The 22,937-nt window shown below is 48.1% G+C and overlaps 2 protein-coding genes across 9 annotated transcripts in view; both read left to right on the top strand.

The window, feature by feature from the left end:
• Positions 1 to 8,530, top strand: part of KMT2D (lysine methyltransferase 2D) — a 40,364-nt gene extending 31,834 nt beyond the window's left edge. For all 4 annotated transcript variants that reach the window (XM_047865173.1, XM_047865170.1, XM_047865172.1 and 1 more), the window contains exons 47-55: positions 128 to 260; positions 336 to 463; positions 614 to 1,754; positions 2,606 to 2,742; positions 2,835 to 2,965; positions 4,629 to 4,914; positions 5,154 to 5,227; positions 5,352 to 5,460; positions 5,619 to 8,530. In XM_047865173.1, coding sequence (XP_047721129.1) covers positions 128 to 260; positions 336 to 463; positions 614 to 1,754; positions 2,606 to 2,742; positions 2,835 to 2,965; positions 4,629 to 4,914; positions 5,154 to 5,227; positions 5,352 to 5,460; positions 5,619 to 5,711 — 2,232 coding nt within the window. In that variant the 3' untranslated portion in view covers positions 5,712 to 8,530. The remainder of the gene's footprint in view (positions 1 to 127; positions 261 to 335; positions 464 to 613; positions 1,755 to 2,605; positions 2,743 to 2,834; positions 2,966 to 4,628; positions 4,915 to 5,153; positions 5,228 to 5,351; positions 5,461 to 5,618) is intronic.
• Positions 8,531 to 8,584: 54 nt separating this feature from the next.
• PRKAG1 (protein kinase AMP-activated non-catalytic subunit gamma 1) lies at positions 8,585 to 21,974 on the top strand. Of its 5 annotated transcripts, none has more exons than XM_047865181.1 (12): positions 8,585 to 8,798; positions 13,180 to 13,228; positions 18,896 to 19,048; positions 19,249 to 19,330; positions 19,429 to 19,487; positions 19,628 to 19,673; positions 19,776 to 19,830; positions 20,141 to 20,267; positions 20,373 to 20,538; positions 20,693 to 20,730; positions 20,998 to 21,144; positions 21,284 to 21,971. In XM_047865181.1, exons 1-12 carry the CDS (start codon positions 8,701 to 8,703, stop codon positions 21,386 to 21,388), a joined length of 1,125 nt encoding a protein of 374 aa, XP_047721137.1. In that variant the 5' UTR covers positions 8,585 to 8,700; the 3' UTR covers positions 21,389 to 21,971. The 5 variants fall into 5 exon arrangements, 4 of the variants coding, with proteins under 4 accessions (XP_047721137.1, XP_047721140.1, XP_047721139.1 ...); XM_047865183.1 differs by having other exon boundaries at positions 8,711 to 8,798; positions 18,939 to 19,048; XM_047865182.1 differs by having other exon boundaries at positions 8,766 to 8,798; positions 18,888 to 19,048.
• Positions 21,975 to 22,937: the final 963 nt, after the last annotated feature.

The following is a 22,937-nucleotide window of genomic DNA, read 5'->3' as shown; positions in this document are numbered from 1 at the left end:
GGGCAGGACTGACTGGCTGCTTGGGGAGTGGGCTTCTGGGTGTTGAAGGGTGTCCCCATCAAACCGGTGACAGTGCTCACTCCGCACTGCTGACACAGCCCTCCCATCCCCTTCCCTGCCCTGGTAGAACCTGAATGGTGTGATGGTGGCAGTGGCAGAGCTGCTGAGCATGAAGATCCCCAACTCCTATGAGGTGCTGTTCCCAGAGAGCCCTGCCCGGGCAGGCATTGAGCCTAAGAAGGGGGAAGCCGAGGGCCCTGGTGAGTGTGGCAGGAAAACTTGGGACCTGTGGGGAATGCTTCTGGTGGGAGGTTCTGATCCCTTCCTTCCTGCAGGAGGGAAAGAAAAGGGTCTGGGAGGCAAGAGCCCAGAAGCTGGCCCTGATTGGCTGAAACAGTTTGATGCAGTGTTGCCTGGCTATACCCTCAAGAGCCAGCTAGACATCTTGAGCCTCCTGAAACAGGTGGGTCTGGGGGAGAAAGGGAGGTGGGTGTCTGGCTAGGGCAAAGAAGGCAGAGGGCTTTGGGGAGAGTGGCTTCCGGGTGAGAGGAGGGAGGGGGCTAGTTAAGTGAGGAGCTGGCACTAATGATACCGGGCACGTGCCCTCCCATAGGAGAGCCCCGCCCCAGAGCCACCCACCCAACACAGCTACACCTACAACGTCTCCAACCTGGATGTGCGACAGCTCTCAGCCCCGCCTCCTGAAGAACCCTCCCCGCCCCCATCCCCCTTGGCACCCTCTCCTGCCAGCCCCCCTGCTGAACCCCTGGCTGAACTCCCGGCTGAACCCTCAGCTGAGCCACCTGTCCCCTCGCCTCTGCCACTGGCCTCATCCCCTGAATCAGCCCGACCCAAGCCCCGAGCCCGGCCCCCTGAAGAAGGTGAAGATTCCCGGCCCCCTCGCCTCAAGAAGTGGAAGGGGGTGCGTTGGAAGCGGCTGCGGCTGCTGCTGACCATTCAGAAGGCCGGTGGACGGCAGGAGGATGAGCGGGAAGTGGCGGAGTTTATGGAACAGCTCGGCACAGCCCTGCGACCCGACAAGGTGCCTCGCGACATGCGGCGCTGCTGCTTCTGTCACGAGGAGGGTGATGGGGCCACTGATGGACCTGCCCGCCTGCTGAACCTGGACCTGGACCTGTGGGTGCACCTCAACTGCGCTCTGTGGTCCACGGAGGTATACGAGACCCAGGGCGGGGCACTGATGAACGTGGAGGTTGCCCTGCACCGAGGACTGCTCACCAAGTGCTCCCTGTGCCAGCGCACCGGTGCCACCAGCAGTTGCAATCGAATGCGTTGTCCCAACGTCTACCATTTTGCCTGTGCCATCCGCGCCAAGTGCATGTTCTTCAAGGACAAGACCATGCTGTGTCCAATGCATAAGATCAAGGGACCCTGTGAGCAGGAGCTGAGCTCTTTTGCTGTCTTCCGGCGGGTCTACATTGAGCGGGATGAGGTGAAGCAAATCGCCAGCATCATCCAGCGGGGAGAGCGGCTGCACATGTTCCGTGTAGGGGGCCTTGTGTTCCATGCCATTGGACAGCTGCTCCCTCACCAAATGGCCGACTTCCACAGTGCCACTGCCCTTTATCCTGTGGGCTATGAGGCCACACGCATCTACTGGAGCCTCCGCACCAACAACCGCCGCTGCTGCTACCGCTGCTCCATCGGCGAGAACAACGGAAGGCCTGAGTTCATAATCAAAGTCATCGAGCAGGGCCTGGAGGACCTGGTCTTCACCGACGCCTCCCCCCAGGGTGAGCACTGGGCCCTTGAAATGGTACTACGGAAATGGGAGAGAACCTCAGGGTCTTTGTGAGTGACCTTCCTCCCCTGACCTCGGGCAGGTAGAGGTCTTCTAGAGATCCCCAGAGAAAGTGTTTTAGCCTCTCTTGGTCACCTTAATTGCTCTTGTAATTGAAGATGTTTTGCTAGTCTACTTCGTGTATTCTAGCTTCTTTTCCTACCTGCAGTGGAACTAAAGAATATTCTGATTCTGAGACCGCATCATCTAGCTCACCCACCCTGTTCTTAACCACGTGTTCCTTATGGTTGCTTCGCCCTGGTCAAAATTCTGTTGATCTTAGTTTTAGCGTTAATGATAAAAATAAGTGAGCGTGTACCATGTGGCGCAAACTAATGTAAGTGACTCATACAGGTGATTTTGTTTATGCCAACCCTATGATGTAAGTACTTTCATTTTGCCCAGTTTATACATAAAGAAACAGAGCCTTAGAGAAATTTGAGTATTTGGCTTAAGGGCCTAAAGCCTGTGCTGGAACTTGAACCCAAGTCTTCCCAAGTCCAGAGCATGCCTATTGTTCTGGCTCTCGGTTAGTCACTGTGGCCTGTGCTGGGGCTTCTGGGCCTTGGGTCCATGTTTGTGTGTCATAGGGCTCTGTGATGCCCCTCCAGGGTAGGAAGCCTTCTGGCTTGTTGAGGGAGAGTGGGACTGGGAGGCCAGTGGAGGGTCCTGAAGAACGACACAGCCTCGTGACAGGGAGGTGTGCAGGCCACAGGAAATGACCATAGCTCCAGATGGAGGTTAGGGCTGAGATCAGTGAGCAGAAATCGCCTCTGAGGGCTGCTCTCTTTTTTTGCCTCTTAGCTGTGTGGAATCGCATCATTGAGCCTGTGGCTGCCATGAGAAAAGAGGCCGACATGCTGCGGCTCTTCCCTGAGTACCTGAAAGGCGAGGAGCTCTTTGGGCTGACGGTGCACGCCGTGCTGCGCATAGCTGAATCAGTAAGGAGGGGCTGGGGGCCAGGTGGGCACCGGGGACTCTGGTCCTGCCCCCAAAATGCTCAGGCTAAGGCAAGCACGGCCTGTGCCCACAGCTGCCTGGAGTGGAGAGCTGTCAAAACTATTTATTCCGCTATGGACGCCACCCCCTGATGGAGCTGCCACTCATGATCAATCCCACTGGTTGTGCCCGATCGGAGCCTAAAATCCTCACACACTACAAACGGTGAGCTTGTGTGTGGGGGGGCTGTGGGATGTGGGAGTGGGTGGGTGGTAGGAACCCTCCGGCCAATTAGGAGGGTTTGGGGGTTCACTCTAGGCCTCCTGATTAGAGGGTATGCAGGTATCACTTAGGGTATCCCTTTCCTCTTCCTCCACCCTGCTCAGGTATCCTAGGTTGGCCTGGGGTCTGGGATAGTCTTATCTTGGGCACCCTGGGAATGGCTACTGGGGAGGTTCTGGGTAGATGGTGGTGAAATTTTATGAAATGTGTAAGGGGGCCAGTCACCTCCTTCCTCTTATTTTGCTTCTAGGGGGCCTGTGATTCTCCCAAACCTGAGACACCCTATAAGTGTTAGGGTCACCTTCCCTTCCCCAGGCTGAGTTGGTGTCAAAAATAATTAGAAATATAATGGAAAAATACTAAAACCTTACGTTTGTATAGCACTTTATACTTTTTTTTTCAAAGCGTTTTCACATCCATTATCTCATTTGATCCTCACAACAACCTTATGAGGTAGGTAGGGCAGGTGGTATGACCCCCATTTTACAGCTGAGAAAACTGAGGCCCAGAAAAGTTAAGTGACTAGACAAAGGTCACGCAGCTGGGACCAGAACCTTACCTCTTGACTTGCGGTTCACTGCTCTTTCTGTGTGCCACGGTAGCCTGACTTTGGTCCCTGGGTAGAGGGGAGGCAGAATCCACGTAACAGGGTTTTCTTGGAGGCCTTTTGTTGCTCCTTGGGCTGTTGTAGAGCATCAGGCTCTACTACCCCAGTCATCCCTAGTCCTCGATGCAACAGTGGTTTTCAAACTTTGTGTGTTTCAGAAAGTCCTGGAACACATAAACCGAGTAAGCCGAACCTGGCCCTCTTCGTGCATAACTCCCCCTTCCCCAAATTGGATTCATCCAGAAGCATTCTCTTTTCATCTAGGTTGTGTATTGGAATTCCAATGACATTTTGTTAAAGAAAAAAGAAAAACAGATTTCTGCTAAATAGAAAAGAATCAAAAACGTTTGAAAACCACTGCTCTGGGATGGGCAAGATTTTGGCTGGTGCCCTAGGGTGGTGAAGAGGCATCCTGCCAGGCAGCAGTCATTCCCCTGCACTGAGCCATCTGCACAGAGCCCAACCTTATGTCAGAGAAGGGGACAGTCTGAAGAAAGGAAAGGATACCACTTTTTGGCTGTGAATTCAGAGCCACTTTTAATTCAAATCCAGCCCGATGTGGTAGACACGGCCCCCATTTTCAGGGCTTCCAGTATGTTCAGGAGGTAGAACTCGGATGTTTGAGCAAATCATGAGCTTAAATTCCAGGCCTCAGCTGCTTGGGGAAGACCTCCCAGAGGAGCATGGCCTTGTGTAATGTTTGGCAAGAGGGGGGTTTAAGGTGGGGAGATGGGAGAGCGGGCTCAGTGTAGGGGAATTGGTGCCCCCCTCTCCCTCCACACCCCACCCCCCATCCTGGGCTCTCTGTCCCACTCAGGTGTCGGAAGGGTTCCCATAACTAGTGGCTACCTCACCAAAGCCAAGACCCACATGCCTCCGCTCCATTCCCAAGACAGCACATGCCCCTAACTGGCATGTTGTGCATCCCGGGGAGGAGGCGGGTGGTGTGTGTTTGGTCTGAGGGAGAGCTGTCTTGTCATGGCCTGTGTCACCTCCCAGGCCTCACACCCTGAACAGCACCAGCATGTCCAAGGCGTATCAGAGCACCTTCACAGGCGAGACCAACACCCCATACAGCAAGCAGTTTGTGCACTCCAAGTCATCGCAGTACCGGCGTCTGCGCACTGAGTGGAAGAACAATGTGTATCTGGCTCGCTCCCGTATCCAGGGCCTGGGGCTCTATGCCGCCAAGGACCTAGAAAAGCACACGATGGTCATTGAGTATATTGGCACCATCATTCGCAACGAGGTGGCCAACCGGCGGGAGAAAATCTATGAGGAGCAGGTATGGACTGGCAGAGGGGCCATCTTGGTATATGGTCTGCACTCAGCGGAGGAGCAAGGGGCAGAATCGGGGTCAGGGGAGCAGGTGGAAAGCTGCGGGAGGAGGAGGTAAGTGATGGGAGAAAGGCAGAGTAAGAAATGAAGATAAGCCCACTGCCCGCATCTGCTACCTGATCTCACCAGCAGCACCGCTACCATTCTCTGATACTCTCCTCACTTGTACAACTTCTTCCTTTCCAGAATCGAGGCATCTACATGTTCCGAATAAACAATGAACATGTGATTGATGCTACGTTGACCGGAGGTCCTGCCAGGTGAGAGAGGAATGAGGAAGGAGGGATTTAGGGGTCCCTGGGTGACACTCAGGGTGGGCCAACAAGGAACCAAAGCCATCCCAACTCAGTTGCCTGGCATCCCCGACTCTGGCCCGCTGCTTAGGTACATTAACCATTCCTGTGCCCCTAACTGTGTGGCGGAAGTTGTGACGTTTGACAAGGAGGATAAAATCATCATCATCTCCAGCCGGCGAATCCCCAAAGGAGAGGAGGTGAGAGGAAGTGTCGTGTGTGAGTGACAAAGAAGCTCCCTCTTCTCTGCCATTCCCTAGAGCCAAGCTCCAAGGCCACTGCCCTCAGATCAGATCTCTGCCCTCCCCTACTCCCTCTGGGGGGGCTGGCATTGATTTCTACCCTCTTCTCTTTCCAGCTGACCTATGACTATCAGTTTGACTTTGAGGACGATCAGCACAAGATCCCCTGCCACTGTGGAGCCTGGAATTGTCGAAAATGGATGAACTAAGAAGCTTAGAGGCTACCAGGCAGGGGAGTCCCCCCACCCCCAACCTCTTCCCTGAAAGGGATGAGGGGGAAGAGAGGTAGCAGCCAGAGCCAGGACCCAGGGCTGGGGCTGCCGGCTGACCGGAGCCCCTGGAGCAGGAGGCTGGGGCAGAGGGCCCTAGGCCAAGCCCACCCTGGGCACCAGGGGCAACCCTCTTCCCCGCCACCGGCCCCCAGGCTGGCATCTCTGCCCCCAGCTCCAGGAGGGGCCAGACAGAAGCAGCCATTGGGCATCTCAGGTTTGAGGGGGATATGGGCCGGGAACTACCCAGAAGCAACTGGGAGGCAGCAGGGAGGGGGGAGGAGGATGTGTGGCCGGGCCTCACAGCCCTGCTGCTCCCACCGACCTCTCCGGCCCAACTCAAGGCTGCAAAGAGACTTGACTAAGCTTGACAATCCCAAAGGCCGGGTCCCACACCTGGCCCTGCCTGCCGGGTCCTGCCCCCACCCTCACTCCCATCCCCTTCCCTCTCAATCTGTCTCTGTCTCCCTCTTCTCCTCTGTGTTTCTGTCTCTCTATGGGTTGTGTTTCCTTGTTTTCCACTCTGACAAATGCAACATGAACGGGAAAGAGGCGCCCAGCTGCCCAGGAGGGCGAGCCAGGCAAGCCGGGCAAGGAGACCCCGCACCCACACCTACCTCATTTAAGTGTTGGATTTTTTGCTGTTTTGAAATGTGAGACCCTCTCCAAGCCCCCTACTGCCCCGATCCTCTCTTCCACCTCACTGCCCTCTTCTGAGTGGGTGGAAGGGGGGTAGGAAGAGGAAGAAAAACAACAACAAAAAATCCATCTTTGTTTTTAATTATGGGCATGGGATGGTGGTTGAGGCTAATGATGATGAAGATTGGGGATAACTGGCCCCGAGTTGCTCTAGGACTTCCTTCTCCATCTAGACATGGGGGCAGGAGGGGGTGCTAAACCTAGGACCAGGATATCTCCCTCCTGTTTTCCCAACCCCATCATGAGCCCATTTGCCCTCCAGCCCCTGGATGGGGTGGGTGGGTGGTAGGGTGAGGGCTATCCCTGAGTGGCATGCCCATACCCAGTGAGGCAGGGTGTGGCCCGGAGCTCCCACTTTCCCTCAGTCACCAAACTGCTGCTGGTCTGGTGGGAAGGGGTGGTGATGTGGGGGTGGGGAGCTTAGTGTCAGCGCGGGGAGGGTGGGGGGTATTTATCTATTTATACATGGGATTGTACATAGTCTTGTGGGGAATGGGGGAGCCGGCTGGAGGTGAGAACCCTCCCCTCTCCCCCCACCCCCGGGGAGAGCAAATGTAAAACTACTAATTTTTGTGCTTTATATATTCTATATAAATATATCTATTTTCTTTTTACAAAACCAGTTTATAAATGGTAGGGGGGCGTGGGGCGGACACATGGAGCTCCCCTTGTGGGGGGGCCCCCTCCATAACCCAACCTACCGCCCTTTTCCTCACCCCCTCCTTCCCACCCCCTGGCTGTGACTGCTGTAAGGTGGGGGTATAGAGGCTGGGCAATTCTCACCCCCTTTGTATAGTCGGACTATGTTATAACGCACAAAAGAGAGCTGGCCCCAGGGGGAGCCAGAGGGTGATGGGTTCCCTGCCTCCCTTTCCTTCCCCTTTCTGCCCAAGCTTGTGCTGCAGTTGAACCTCTTCCTGGGGGGTAGGGGTAGGTTGGGGGTGGGTGAGGCCCCAGACCCGTCTCTAGTAGGGAGCGCGTGGGGATGAAGATGAAGCTTATATGCAGTTCTCTCCTAGGGGCTGTGGGCAAAGGACATTTTGTAATTAATATTTTCAAAAATCAAATGTCTGGAGTGTAGGGGTGGGCTTGGTGGCGGTGGATGGGCAGGCCTGCTGGAGGGGGAGCACGGTCGCTGTTGTGATTTTAGGTTTGTTTTGTTTTGTTTTTGAATTTGGGGGGTTGCGGATTGATGGGGGTAGGGAGAATTTTTTTTTTTAAGCTGCTTCCTCAACTGTTTCAAGCTGCAAATGTTTAAGAGAGTAACATCCCCCCACCTCCACAGAAACCACTGTAATTAAATCAGACAGTGGGGAGACTGGGCTGCTGCCCCCAAAGCCATTGGATATTCCTTTTCCAAGAGCAAAAGGTCTAGGCTACAGGGAGGGGGAGATTGACTCCTGTGAGTCAGGCTCTGGTTGGGGCTTGGGCCCTGGGATTGGGAAAAGGGGATGGGGCAGACTTTGTAAGCATATGCTAGGTATCCGATAGTCCTGTAGAATTTAGTGAAGAAACCTTATACAGTTTTTAATTTTTATATAAACTAACTCAGACCCAAGCTACAAGGTTGGAATTTTGGTTGTTGGTTTTTTTTGTTTTTTTTTTTTTTTTTTTTTTTAAGTATCCCGCCTGTATAATTGCATCTGAATTCCCTTCCCGCCCGCGCCCCCCCCCCCCCCCCCCGTGTTTGTATTTTGGGTTGGTTTACACTTGCACATATTCAATTTTCAGTTTTTCCCTTTTACAGTCTTCTCCCCTCACCTCCAGGACCCTCCCCCTTTTTAAAAAATAAATCGCTGACAAGTGTGAATCCCGTGAAGACTTTATTTTGTGTTGTGTGTATCCTGTACAGCAAGGTTGGTCCTTCGTAACAACGGATGAAATGATTCCCTTTTTTAAAGCGCCCTCTCTCCCCAGCGCCCTGTCCTTGGCATGTTTTGTATCAGCGATCATTCTGAACTGTACATAATTTATGTTGCAAGAGGCAAAGGGCAAGTTTTGGATTTTGCTTCTTCCAAGTTTGTTTTTAAACGACAAATAAAAAAAGAACATTTTAAATACAAGCGGCTCGGTCCAGTCACCCTCGCCGTCGGCGGATCCGTGAGGTCCGAGAGGACCCGGGGGAGGGCGGTTACTCAGGCCAGGCCACGCCGGAAGAGTGAACTCCCCGCCTTCCGCCCTTGGCTTGCGTCTGTCTGACGTAGGCGGAAGTGGTGTAGCGGTACCGGACATGGGGCGGGACCTGTCCCCCCTCCACCCCTCCCACCCGGCTCCCAGAGAGCTTCCTAAAGCGAGCGAGCCCAGTCTGCGCCTCTTGAAATGGAGACGGTGAGGAGCACGGGAGGGCGGCGGGGGGCGCTGTGGAGCCTGAGACCCCCCGTTAGGGGACAGGGAGGCCTGGGCAGGGACCGGCGCTGCTGCCCACTAAACGAGAAGCCGGTGCCTGTCCTATCCCGTGACTCTGCCCCTCCGCTCCTTCGCTGGGCGCATCTCCTAGGACTGGGCCGCGCGGTGCATACTTTCCGTCCGCGGTAGTCTCAGCCCAAGCTGGCAGTGTTTGCTCTCCGCTAGGAACCCGCGCACACCCTAGCGATTTGGGGCCTCCTCTCCTCATAGCACCTCAAACCTTCAGAGGTTTGCCAGAGAGCAGGGTTGTGACCCGGCTTTCCTGGGTGAGGCGGGGGAGGGGAGGCTTCCAAGGGACTGCCACTTGCAGGTAGCACCTGGCCCTCAGTTGTCTGAGTGTGAGCCTTGCGATCACAAAGACCTCTGCTTCGAGGTGTCCAGCGAACTCACACTGCCTTAGTAAGACTGAAAAGTGGGCTTTCTCTGAAGGAGGGAATCTTTTTAGTGTTAGAGGCCGCCCTGTCCCCGGACAAGTTTAGATTATGCCCTGCTCTGCGACTGCAAGCAGGCGGCACGGATCATTCTTGGCTAGCAGGCATTGCCCAATTGTGGCAGGCCCCTGTCATCCTCCCAGAGATGCTGCAGGTAGCCCGCTGCATGTTTGGACCCACCCTCACTCTCCGGAGCCGCCTTCTAGCATCTGGAACCATGTATTCTCTGTCAAGCAGAGTAACCCTTCATGTCTTCGTTTTTATCATGTTACTGGCAGGTTCACCTTTCTTTGGGTCAGTCCCATGCCCATAGTAATTCCTTTACCACACCCTTTCTCTGCCTGCAGAGAGGTCATGGCCCTCGAGTTATAAATGAGAAAACAGACGGAAGTGTGGTAAAGTTGATTTGCAGTTGGGTCACCCAGGCAAGGGAATTAGCTCTTACAGATTAAGAGGATTTTGCACAAGAATAAAGAGTTTGGGGCGCCTGGCTGGCTCAGGCAGCAGAGCATGAGACTCTTGATCTCAGGGCTGTGAGTTCTAGCCCCAGGTTGGGCAGTAGAGTTTACTTACTAAAATAAATAAATAAATAAATGAATAAATGAATAAATGAATGAAAAGAAAGGTCTGATTCCATTAAATTGAAAACAACATATCAATTTTTATTTTACTTACTCATAAATGTGTTAGAGTTTACAAAACATTTTTATATAGATTTTCTAATTTGGCCCTCACATTTTATGTCCTGATTGGGTTCTTGGGATAGAAATTGTTTTAAAAAGAAAAGAAAACCCTTGCTTTGAAAATGCTCAGCCTGCCTAGAGTGGGGGTGAGGGCAAGCCAATGACAGTTGTTACTGAACGTAGACTGTAATAAATGCTATCATCAACATGCAAACAAAGGACTGTGGAAGCATGGGGAGGGAGAAATTATCGTAAACCTAAGAGAGGGCTTTGCAGGTTGAGAGAACAGTGTGAGCACGGGCATAGAAATCAGGGTATGTAAAGATTAATTGGGGGTGAGCCAGTGGCATGATGTTGCTGGAGGTTTGGATTTTGCTTGCACGGGGAGAAAAAATTGGAAAAGTAGGCCGAGGTCAGGTTGAAGGTATTGCATGCCACACTACGTTTGAACTTTGTTTTGTAATAAGGGGAGCCATGAAGATCTATAAGCAAGGCAGTAAGTGTGCTTTAGGAATGTTCTCAACAGCTTCTGCAAATGGATGGAGCTACTTCAGAAAGTATTGAGCTCCTGGTTGCTGGAGATAACAGTCCCTTACAAACCTGAGATGCTTAGTGAGAGAACTTGGAGACAGCATGAAAGATGAAAAGGAGATAGATTTAGGGCAGGGAGACCAATTGAGAGAATGCTGCAGAAGTGAGAGGTAAAAGCTATAGTTAAAACTGTAAAAGTGGAAAGGATAGAAAGGGACTTGAGGCATTTCTTACATATCAGCTTAGCTGATAGATGTTAAGGACAAGTTTAGGTCATGCCCTGCCCTGCGATCCTAAGCAGACATGTTGGCGTGGCCCATTCTTGGAGGAATCAAAACTACAGTTCTAGGCACCTACGAGAGCAATGCAAAAAACAAAGATGGGAACCACAGTAACAATAACAGGGTGGAAGGACAGATACTGTTTTGTATTGAAGCATTTGAGGAGTCTGTGTGACATCTGTGGTTGTCCAGCAAACAATTAGAAATGTGGATCAGGCCTGGGGCGCCTGGGTGGCGCAGTCGGTTAAGCGTCCGACTTCAGCCAGGTCACGATCTCGCGGTCCGGGAGTTCGAGCCCCGCGTCAGGCTCTGGGCTGATGGCTCAGAGCCTGGAGCCAGTTTCCGATTCTGTGTCTCCCTCTCTCTCTGCCCCTCCCCCGTTCATGCTCTGTCTCTGTCCCAAAAATAAATAAACGTTGAAAAAAAAATTTAAAAAAAAAGAAATGTGGATCAGGGGGCGCCTAGGTGGCGCAGTCGGTTAAGCGTCCGACTTCAGCCAGGTCACAATCTCGCGGTCCGTGAGTTTGAGCCCCGGGGCTCTGGGCTGATGGCTCAGAGCCTGGAGCCTGTTTCTGTGTCTCCCTCTCTCTCTGCCCCTCCCCCGTCCATGCTCTGTCTCTCTCTGTCCCCCCAAAAATAAATAAACGTTGAAAAAAAAATTTAAAAAAAAAATGTGGATCAGGAGTTCAGAAGAAACTGTGAGTCCATGTGTCAGATTTAGCCTGTGTCTGTATAATAATATTTTGTACTCGTGTATTACAGTGGGACTTTCTCAGGTCTCCTGTGTTATTAAAAGCAGAGAAGAGTGGACGTAATTATCCTCCTCTGTGGATAAATAGGCAGAAAGATAAAGTCATATTCAGTTGTGGTTGACTATTGTGTAGGTTTCTGTATCTCTAGCTGTACATCTGTTTTCTCTCTCTGTAACTTAATCATAGGTCTCTCTGTTCATATCGGTGTGCATCATTATCATTATTAATTTGAGAGTTAAAAAACAAAGCAATTGAGATTTATATGCAAAACCCCATGCTAGATGTTATGGGTGATACAGAGAAATACAAAATAGTTCTAGGCTTCCAGGAATTTAAAACCTGTTTGGATAGATAATGAACCAACAAAACAAAACACTGTAGCACAGTGCAGTACGTAAGTATTATATAATGGGTACAATAATTTCTACAGAAGCAACTGTTTCTGTGTCTTTGTATAGATCTTTGTGAGACTGTATTATACTATGTGTGTATCTTTACTGCTGAACAGCCCTCTCTCCCACTTATAAGTGATGAGGCTGTTGTTCCGATAGCCTTGCCAAAATGCCAGGCCAAGCTGATAGTCGTATGCAGCCCAGAGAGAAGAGAAGGAGATTATTCCCCTCCCCCTCTGCCCCCACCCTGGCCCATTAGGGGAGGGACGTTTAGGGCTGTCCTGCCAACTTGACCCTGTTTACCAGCCAACTTACCAGGCTCAAGCCGAGGCTTTTAATTTCATGTTACTACAGCAGCTATGTAGGTGAAGTATGACTTTAAGTTAGTTTGGGTATATTACCCAGAACAAACGGAGCCAAACTTGTTCATGCCAGTAGATTGAAATTATCATGACCCCTCCTGCGTTCCTAGATAACAATGAAATTTCCAAATGTTCCCACTTGAGGGAGCACAGACATGGTTCTGAAGGTTTCTCTGTATTCAAAGACTGTCAGGGGCAAAGAAACTTAGAAAACCAGCATCCTCTGGGCTGTAGCAGCCTTTGACTCACAAGGGTGCTAAGAGGAGTCGGGTCTTCAGTTTCAGAGCATTGACAGTCCTCATCTACCCCTCAGTCATTTAAGCTTTAACTCTCTGTGACAGTCAACTGCCGGGATCCTCCCCAGATGTGGTCCTCTCTTAGGGTAAAGGGGTATGTCTGTGATTCTAGTGTCTACATTTAGGCTTAGTATTGAGGGGAAAGCAGTATTGTCTCTCTGGCTTTCGTGTTTTTATAAAGTAGATCTGTGAGAACCTTGTGGGACTGGCCTTAAGCACAGATTTTCTAGTCTTGGCTTTTAAGATCTAATATTTCATCAGGCAGTGTAGTATATAAGGACATAGGCTTTGGAACCACACAGATATGTGTTCAAATTCCTATTCTACCTCTTACCAGCCACGTGACCTTGGGTAGGCTGCTTAATATTTCTTGAACCTCAGTTTCCTAATGTGTGAAAATAAGGCTAAAAGGAGTATTTACCTCAGGGTGGTTCTGATGATTAAATGAGATAATATTTCAAGAGGGCCTTATGGTGCTTTAAGTGAAGTCATTAGTTCACCAGCCCTTCCCAATGTTAGGCTAAAATGGATGGAATCAAGGATAGGCTGAATCTTTGTTTCTTTTGTCTCTCCAGGTTGCTTCTTCAGATAGCTCCCCAGCTCTGGAAAATGAGCATTCTCAAGGTAAGTTTACTAAAGAAAGGAGACCGGCTATGAAAGCAATAGCTGAACCATACCTTGTCTTCAGCAATGTTTTCAAATCTTCTCAGGATGCCCCCTGGGAAAAATCAAAACTGGGCCAGACAAATCATACAAATCAGGAATAGTAATTTGGCAGGAGCACCCAGGAGTAAATCTTGGGCAGGGTGGGGATGACTAAGATTTTCAATTATCAAACCACTTAAAGGAAATTTTTGAGGAAAAACTTCCATAGGCAACTCTGGGCTGCCTAACCGTGAATCAAGGCCCCTAGTACTTTTGAATTAGCCCAGAAACAATGCCACTAGGCTTTTATCATCCAGTGAGCTCACTAAAGCCACTGAGTGTACACAAGAAATTATAGAAAGGCCTTGAAAGCCCTTAAAACTAATCTAGAAATTGAGACACTAAACCATAAAATCCAGGGCACAGGAGAAGGCAATTCCAGCACCTTCCCGAATAACTGGTGAGAAGGAAATGGTTAACCGTAGACCATCTAGAAAGAAGAACTTATTGGCACCCCCCCTTAAAGGATTTTGCCCAGGAACACTCCTGGGGCTTCCCAGGACATATTTATGGTATCAGGAGTACATACTTTCTCAGAGAATTGAAATACGGGGTGAGGTCTTAGGACAGATTATTAAGGGTCTCTGAGTTCTCCACAAGACTTTTTAAATGTTCTGTTTTCATTTTGTTGGTATCCAGAAAAGTTAATATGGTCATATTTGAATGATCTGGATGATATTCTTCATAACTGAGACTGCCACATGATAGCAGTGCCTGTTTTATGTATCCGAGTACATTTGCAGTAGCACCAAGGCAAGGGTCAAAACCTCAAACTGTCTGCATGAACCAAGCAGTGCTGGAGGCTGCATATTCCTGACAACCTGTAGATCTCGTCACATGTAAAAGGAGGCAGCAACAATCCAGGTCTTGTCCGTTGTCACCGTTTAGGAATTCAAGCCTGGTTTGGTCAGATCTGATTTTGAAAGAAATTGAGAATTTGGATCTTTATGTTAATCTCCAGATTTTTAAAATTGGGGAACTGATTTAAATTACTTTTAAACTACTGAGACAGCCAAATCAAATATGCTTGTAATTCTGTAGCCTAAAATGATATTATTTAACTATCAGTGAAGTATGCCTTAAACTGACATCAAAAGACATGTTCTTGGGAACTCCTTTAGCCCATCTGCCTCAGGCAAGGCAGGGGAGTCCCAGGATGGGGGACACTTGGAATACTGGAGTCCCACAGGGGCCAGCAGCACAGGCCACAGTTTTCCCCTACACGACCTTGAAAAAAAAGACATGTTCTTGGGAGTTCTGTGAGTTGTCAAATTTGAAAAACAATAGTGGGCTTCCGGTTACAGATGGTGGATTGAATACACACATCTACTCTTGTTCTTCTACAAAGAGCGACTAAAACCACCATAAAAAATTTTTTTTCAAAAGGTACAAACCCGGCAGAATAGGGAGAATAAAAGAGGAGACAATAGTAATTGGGAGCTGGAAAACAGAGGCAAGAGTGGTAAATGATTTAGCAGACCCGAGAAAACTGAATTATAAACTAGCAATGGGGAAAGGCGAGACGCATTGAAGATCTAAGAAGCAGTCAGAATCTGAGACTCCCTGCTCCACTGAGTGCAGCTAGGAAGCTGCCCCTCCCAACTTTGGCAAAGACTGAAGGTCTGGAGAGGGGCTCAGGCCTAGTTGAGGGCTGAAGTACTATAGCAAATGCAGGAGCACGAAGTAAACTACTCTGGATGCTGAAATTCCAGTCCTTTTTCCAATCCAGTTTCCAGAATGCTGACAGAAAAGACTTCATACTCCCAAGCGTGGAACTGAATAAATAATCCTTCTCTCCAGAATCCCCTTGAAGAGAAAGCCCTAAAAATACGGACTGTTCCCCATCTAAACAGCTCACAGTGAACAAGTTAACTGTGTTAACAGTTAACGTGTACACTTGAGCTTCCAATCAGCTTTAAAAGACTGCACTCTTAGAATATGGTTTGAATGCTCCTTTAAACCAAGGATTACCAGACATCTAAAGAAAGTCTCTAACATTAAAAAAGAAAAGAGATCCAAACTGCACCTCCCCCCCCCCCTCCCGCCAAAAGAAACAAGTAGGAGGAGCGCCTGGGAGGCTCATTCGGTTAAGCATCTGACTTCGGCTCAGGTCATGATCTCACGGTTCGGTTTGTGGATTTGTGCCCTAGATCGGGGTCTGTGCTGACAGCTCAGAGCCTGGAGCCTCTTTTGGCTTCTGTCTCTCTCTCTCTCTCTCTCTCTCTCTCTCTCTCTCTCTCTCTGCCCCTCCCCTGCTAGCACTCTGTCTGTCTCTCTCTCTCAAAAATAAACAAACATTAAAAAAAAAAAAAAAACTGTTTAAAAGAAAAATGATCCAAACTGCCCCTGCAAAAGAAATAAATAGAAGGGGCACCTGGGTGGCTCAGTTGGTTAAGCACCCAACTTTGGCTCAGGTCATGATCTCGCAGTCCGTGAGTTTGAGCCCCGTGTCTGGTTCTGTGCTAACAGCTCAGCTGTGTCTCCCTCTTTCACTGTCTCTCCCCCACTCATGCCATTTCTCTCTCTCTCTCTCTCTCTCTCCCTGTCTCAAAAATAAATAAAGACTAAAAAAATTTTTTTAAAAGAAACAGGAAAAACAGCAGAAGGAAAAATTCAATGCATAGAGAAGAAAACTTTAGAAATTAACATTAATTTCAGATAAAGAACATTTCCACTATGCAACAAGTACAGGAAACCATTTTTTAAAGGAATTTTCAGAAAACAAAGAGGGGCTCTAGGATATTAAAAGTATAATAGCAAAAGTCCAAAACCAAGTAGAAGGTTTGGGAAATTAGGTTGAGGCAGTTTCCCAAAAAGTAGAATTAAAAATCAGAGAAGTGGGGTGTCTGGCTGGCTCAGTCCAGACAGCATGTGATTCGTGATCTTGAGGTTGTGAGTTTGAGTCCCATGTTGGGTGTAGAGATTACTTAAATATACAATCTTAAAAAAAACCCCACAAAAATCAAAGAAGTGGGGGAAAAAAAACCACACCCAAAACAAAGAAGCATAAAATAGGAGAGAAGATATTTTAACAACAGCAACAATTCGCCAAACGAAAAACCAAAACAAATAAAAACAACCTTAAAGGGTCAGTCAAGGAACTCTTATAATCTACATAATAGCAGTTACATGGGGTGCCTGGGTGGCTCAGTGAGTGGAGCATCCCACTTCCTTCGGCTCAGTCCATGATCTCACATTCATGAGTTCCAGCCCCGCATCCAGCTCTCTGCTGTCATCACAAAGCCTGCTTTGGATCCTCTGTCCCTCCCTTGCTTGCGGGCCCACACTCTTTCTCTCTCAAAAATAAACAAACATTTTAAAATAAATAAATAATAGGAATTACAGAAAGAGAAAAAGGACATTACAGAGGGAAGGACACGATCAAGGAAATAATTCAAGAACATTTCCTGGAACTGAAGGACATTAGTTTTCATACTGAAAAGACTCATTGAGTATTCAGCACAGTGGATGAAATTGACCCACCTAAACCAGAATCATCATGAGATTTCAAAACACTGGAAACAAAGAGAAGATCCTGAGTCTTCAGAGAGGAAAAAAACAAGTTACATAAAAAGAATCAGAATTGCCTTAGACTCTCAACACACCAGAAGCTAGACAGCAATGGGGCAGTGCCTTCAGCATGCTGCAGGAAAATAAATTCAAACCTAGAATTCTATATCCAGCCAAATTATACATCAAAGATGAAGGTAAAATAAAGAAAATAAAGATATCTGCAGGCTGAAAGTTCTCAAAAAATTTACCTCCCATGCACCCTTTCTCGGGAAGCTACAGGAAGATGTACACCCCCAAAACAAGGGAGTAATAAAAAAAAAAAAAGATGAAATCATAGGATACAGGACACAGGAGTACCAATACAGGAGAGACGTGAAAGGGGGCCCCTGGATGGTGATGAAGGAAGATCTCAGGATGACAGCTGTGCACAGCAGCAAACCAGCCCAGATTTGGGCAGGTCAGAATAGACTGGGCTCTGGATAAACTTGTTTGGGTTGTTTAAATTGATAGACTAGTGCTTCTGAACCCCTTGAAAAGGAGATTTAAACAATTGGTGAAGAGTTTGGGGTTGCATTAGTTATAAATACTTCAATTAGTTATTAAAAACAAAAAAGACGACAATTAATAACTCCAGGGAAAACAAAGTTGCAAAAGAAAGAAAAAATAAATGAAGGGGTGCCTGGCTGGCTTGGTCAGTGGAGCATACGACTCTTGATTTCAGGATTGTGAGTTCAAGCCCCACATTGGGTGTAGAAATTACTTTAAACAAATAAAATCTTTAGAAAAAAGGGGGAAAAGAAAAAAAAAGTCAAGAGTTTACAGTTGGGCTTAGCTCTGAATAATAATATTTAGTCAAAATTATTTAAATACTAATGTAACCAACATTATAGTTTAACTTCTGGAAGAACGGGGAGATGGGAGGTTCATGTTTGTGTTGGGGTCTTAGTATGAAGGAGAACTAAAAATTCTCATATTCCTTGGATGATAATAGATAAGGCCCAAAAGTGGAAAAATCAGAAAAGAGCAATATATATAGCTTGTTACTTTATACACATAGAAATAAGTGCCAAAATAATCAGCTAAAAGAGGTCTCATCTCTGGGGAGGGCTAGTACAGGGCAGCAGGTGCCAGGGACTAGTTTTTCTTAACAAAATTTGTAGAACTATTTGATTCTTTAAACTGTGTATCTGCATGACTGGTTAAAAATTAAAAACAAACAACTGGCATAGGATTTAAGATCATGAACTTTGGCATCAGGTAGGTCTGTGTTTAAGTCTTTCTTGTCACTTACTAATGGTGTGACCTTGAACAGTTTATTTAACTGCTTCCTACCTGTTTTCTCATCTGAAAAATGAGGACAGTATTTGCTTTCCAGATTTACTGTCAATCTGTGAGGATTAAATGATGTCATATTTTTTAAAGTACACATAGCATAGTACATAGCACATTCAGGTTATTATTTTGTGGGTTGCTTCTCCGCTTTAAAGCAAGCAATTAAAATCCGAGGAATAGACAAGTAAACACATCCAGGGTCTCCCATTGGCCTAGAGTAGGTGAGATGATTTCTGATTCACAGGGTCATCCCAAGATGGACTCTCGGGGTGTTTTGGGCCAGGTTAATTGAGCACTGGGCTCCAACTGAATGTTGATCTAAAATGGCCCAACTTGGACCAGGACTTTCTCATCTGTAGGTCTTAGAAGAATTTTAAGAAGCTTACTTGAATTTTAAGAAGCTTAATTACATCTTCACTGAGAAAAGAGAACAAGTGAAAATGCGCTTAAACATATGAAAGGGAAAATTTGAGTTAAAGATGAGAAAAAAACTTTTAGACTGAACAGGTTAATGATAGATATTATAGACTTTCTGTTTTAGTCAGCCATCTTTTGCATAAGGAGCCAATAAATATAGCCCTACCTGGAGTCGGGGGTTGAATGAAATGGTTTCTAACAGGTTTATCCAGGTTTTGTGGGAATAGGAACAAAATAGATAGACAAGGGGGCCTTATAAAAAAAAATCAGCCTCTAAATATTTGAACAACTACACTTTTATTTTCTGCCTCTTTTGATTGTGAGTTGATGCATGGAAGGAAGCTTCTAACTATCCCACCCTATGCAGAGACCCCAGAATCCAACAATAGTGTGTATACTTCCTTCATGAAGTCTCATCGCTGCTATGACCTGATTCCCACAAGCTCCAAATTGGTTGTATTTGATACTTCCCTGCAGGTGGGTGAAATCCTCTTCTCCCATCCCCCTTCCTAGGAGCCTCTGGTTCAAAAACTTTCATCCTGTCTCATCCCAAGGGTAATATCCCTGTCCTTATATGGGTTTAGTCTCATGTTTTCCCCAGCATACCCAACCCCTTTCTTTTAAAGTCCTGCACCCTGTGAATTTTCCTTTGTGATTATTACTCTTTTTGACTACAGGTGAAGAAAGCTTTCTTTGCTTTGGTGACTAATGGTGTACGGGCTGCCCCTTTGTGGGATAGTAAGAAGCAAAGTTTTGTGGGTAAGCAAAAGTTTCTGGAACACAGTATTATTGGCATCTTGTGCTGGGCAGGGAGAGAAGCTTTGAACAGTGCTGAGGGATCTTGTCTTGGCTTCTAGGCATGCTGACCATCACCGATTTCATCAATATCCTGCATCGCTACTATAAATCAGCCTTGGTAAGGAACCTTAGCGCAATGACCAAAACCACTTTCCCTACCCAGAGTCCCGCATTCTCAGTTCCTTTCTCCCAAGGAAACTACAAGGGGTTAATGCAGCAGAGAGATCAAGTCTCAAGTTCTGTTGCTTCTGCTTCCAGGTACAGATCTATGAGCTGGAAGAACACAAGATAGAAACTTGGAGAGGTATGTAGAGAATTGGGGGTTGTAAAAAGAAAATGGGATGGAGAGTTTAGTGGCAAGTGGTTTTCCATACTGGTATTTTGTGAACCTCCCTTTTCCCTTCAGAGGTGTACCTACAGGACTCCTTCAAACCACTTGTCTGCATTTCTCCTAATGCCAGGTGAGTTCCAGCTACCCATTTGTCCAGAAAGGGAAGAGCCTTGCCACCAGCATAGCTAAAGCTTTAGATACCCAGAGATCTAGAGGCAGAAGAGAGAAAAGATGCTCCTCACAAACACACACACACACGCGCACGCACACACACACACACACACACACACACACACTCCACACTCTTTAGGTCTGGTTTGAACACTGCTGTCCTCTCCCAGTCACCAGTTTTCCCTCTTTGTAAATATGTTCTTAAAAGCTGTTTACCCACCTTGGGCTCAGCACTGTGGGACTTATCTTTATTCCCCACCTTCCCACAGCTTGTTTGATGCTGTCTCTTCATTAATTCGAAACAAGATCCACAGGCTGCCAGTTATTGACCCAGAATCAGGCAACACCTTGTACATCCTTACCCACAAGCGTATCCTCAAGTTCCTCAAACTGTTTGTAAGTGTCCTCAGCCTGGTTTTTACTCCTTATATACAAGGTTGGAGGGGTATCCAGGGGTGGTTTGGGGAGCCTTCAAGATCAAGCTGATGGTTCTCTCCTCAGATCACTGAGTTCCCCAAGCCAGAGTTCATGTCTAAGTCTCTGGAAGAGCTACAGATTGGCACCTATGCTAACATTGCTATGGTCCGCACCACCACCCCTGTCTACGTGGCTCTGGGCATCTTTGTACAACACCGAGTTTCAGCACTGCCAGTAGTAGACGAGAAAGGTGAGAGATTTCACAGAAGAAGAGGGAGGGCTCCAGGGAAGCCAGGGTGGTTCTGGGAAAATCTGTCCGTCAGCTCAGCCCGGAGGGCGATGCTATAGGCAGGGGGAGCCTTGGATGCCAGATCCTCCTTGCTGAGCTGCCTCTGTCCCCCTAGGGCGTGTGGTGGACATCTACTCCAAGTTTGATGTTATCGTGAGTGATTGTGGAGGGGCTGGGAGGTAGGGAAAGGGGTGGGGTATTGAATGTGGAGAGGGAGTAGAAGAGAGTCTCTTCTGGGACCTAAGGGTTTTAGAAGCTTCCAAACTTTTGAATCCTATTTGAAAAGGAATTGAATGAGTTGGGTGTGGCTTGTGGGCATGGCTGACAACTACCCTAAATCCCTCTGGTGTAGGTGGGTGGGGTCAGGGGTTGGGGGCTGGCTCCCTTGCTTCCTGCAAGCACCTTCCTCTCTCTCCCCAGAATCTGGCAGCAGAAAAGACCTACAACAACTTAGATGTGTCTGTGACGAAAGCCCTCCAACATCGATCACATTACTTTGAGGGTGTCCTCAAGTGTTACCTGCATGAGACTCTGGAGACCATCATCAACAGGCTGGTGGAAGCAGAGGTAGGGAGGCCAGTGACCCAGAAGGAGCTGGGGGAAGCAGCGTTGAGTGTGGGGTTTGGCAAGGAGAGTCGGGGTTGAAGGGCTCATCCTAACTGAGGCCGTCACTAAAATCCCTTTTCTCCTGTGTTGCTTCACGCAGGTTCACCGACTTGTAGTGGTAGATGAGAATGATGTGGTCAAGGGGATTGTATCACTGTCTGACATCCTGCAGGCCCTGGTGCTCACAGGAGGAGAGAAGCCCTGAGCTGGGGAACGGGTCAGGCAGCACCAGGGGACATACCCCACTCACTGCCTGCCCACAGTTCTAGGAACCACAGATGAAACCTTAAGAGAATTGTAACTCTGTTCTCTGCTTGGGAGCCCCCTAGCTGGGACTCCCTGGGAGCTGGGGAAGGTGTGGGGGGAGGAAGGAGAATGGATTTTTAGCTGTCCTTATCCTCACACATACAGCCTAGCCCATCTTAACCCCTGCCTTCTTAGACATATCCCCCTTACTGGGTGAATGATGGGCTGTGTGCCCCTCAAGCAAATTCTGATCTCTAAGAGATCCCCAGACCTCACCCAGCCTTTGCCTCTGCCTTTGCCCCTGACTCCACCCTGAGATAATAGCACAACAAACCCCTTCTAAAGGTATTTTTATTTATCCTGTTAAATGCTGTATGGAGGAGGCTGAGTCCATTTAGTGACATTTCTTCCCATAATGGCAGTGGGGAGGATTGTGGGGAGGAGGGCCTTTGGGTTCCTGTGCTGTGTGCATATGAAGGGAGGTGGGGGTTAGGAAGAGGAGGAGGGCAGAGTGATTAGCTGAGGTTATTGCTTTTCATGGCAAACGTAATTAAAATGACAGGAACCTCTTCATGGTATTGCAGTGTTTTTGATTCTTGTAGTTGATAGACACTATGCTCAAACGTCCTACTTCATATGGCTTCTTTAACTCATTATTGACAACAACAGAATAATGGCACATGTATGCGCACACACACACACACACACACACACACACACACACATACACACACACAGATAATTGTGTCAGGCACCATTCTCTGTGCCTTACATATATTAATTCATTTAATCCTCAGAACAATGGTAGGCATGATTCCAGTTTTACAGATTGTTCAAAAAAACTGAGGCACAGAAGACTAAGAACCAGCCCAAGGCCACACATCTAATAAAATGTAGAGCTAGGATTTGAACCCAACAGTCTGGCCCCAGAGCTCCTGCTCTTTACTACTGTGCTAGACTTACTACCTTTCCCAGTCTATTCCCGGAAATTCTCCTTGTTACCTCACTTTCCCCTCTGCCTAAACCATAGCTGGACCCCAGGAAAATCTCATAATAGTATTTTGTCTCCAGAGAGTAGAGGGACTGAGGTCTCCTTTAGGCAGAGAGACATGCCACAGTTATCAACTTTTCTCAGGGAAGGTTGGACTCTGTGTTTGAATTTTGCTGGGCTGGCACTGTCTTTGAACCCACAAAATGCCTTGCCATTCCGCCAACGTGCAAATGAGCTGGAGGGTGAGGGTTGTGGGGAGCAGGCTCTTTACCTGTGCTGGAACCGTGTGGGCCAAAATAGTCAACACCAAACACCATAAGGACTGCTAGACTGTTGGGCATGAGCCAGATTTTGGGTGCCATCTCACCACTGACTGGTAGGTTTGATACCGTTTCCTGCTCAAGACCAGAAGCAATCTTGGAGTAATTCCTTGCCCTACGCACACTGTACCTAAGAACTCTGATGAACCCTGACATACCATATTGGTTCCTCCAAAGTAGGTTTCCTGACGGCACAT

The sequence above is a fragment of the Prionailurus viverrinus genome, chromosome B4 (assembly GCF_022837055.1).
Source record: "Prionailurus viverrinus isolate Anna chromosome B4, UM_Priviv_1.0, whole genome shotgun sequence".
In the NCBI taxonomy this organism is placed as follows: domain Eukaryota; kingdom Metazoa; phylum Chordata; class Mammalia; order Carnivora; family Felidae; genus Prionailurus; species Prionailurus viverrinus.
This window is presented reverse-complemented; position numbering and strand designations above follow the sequence as displayed.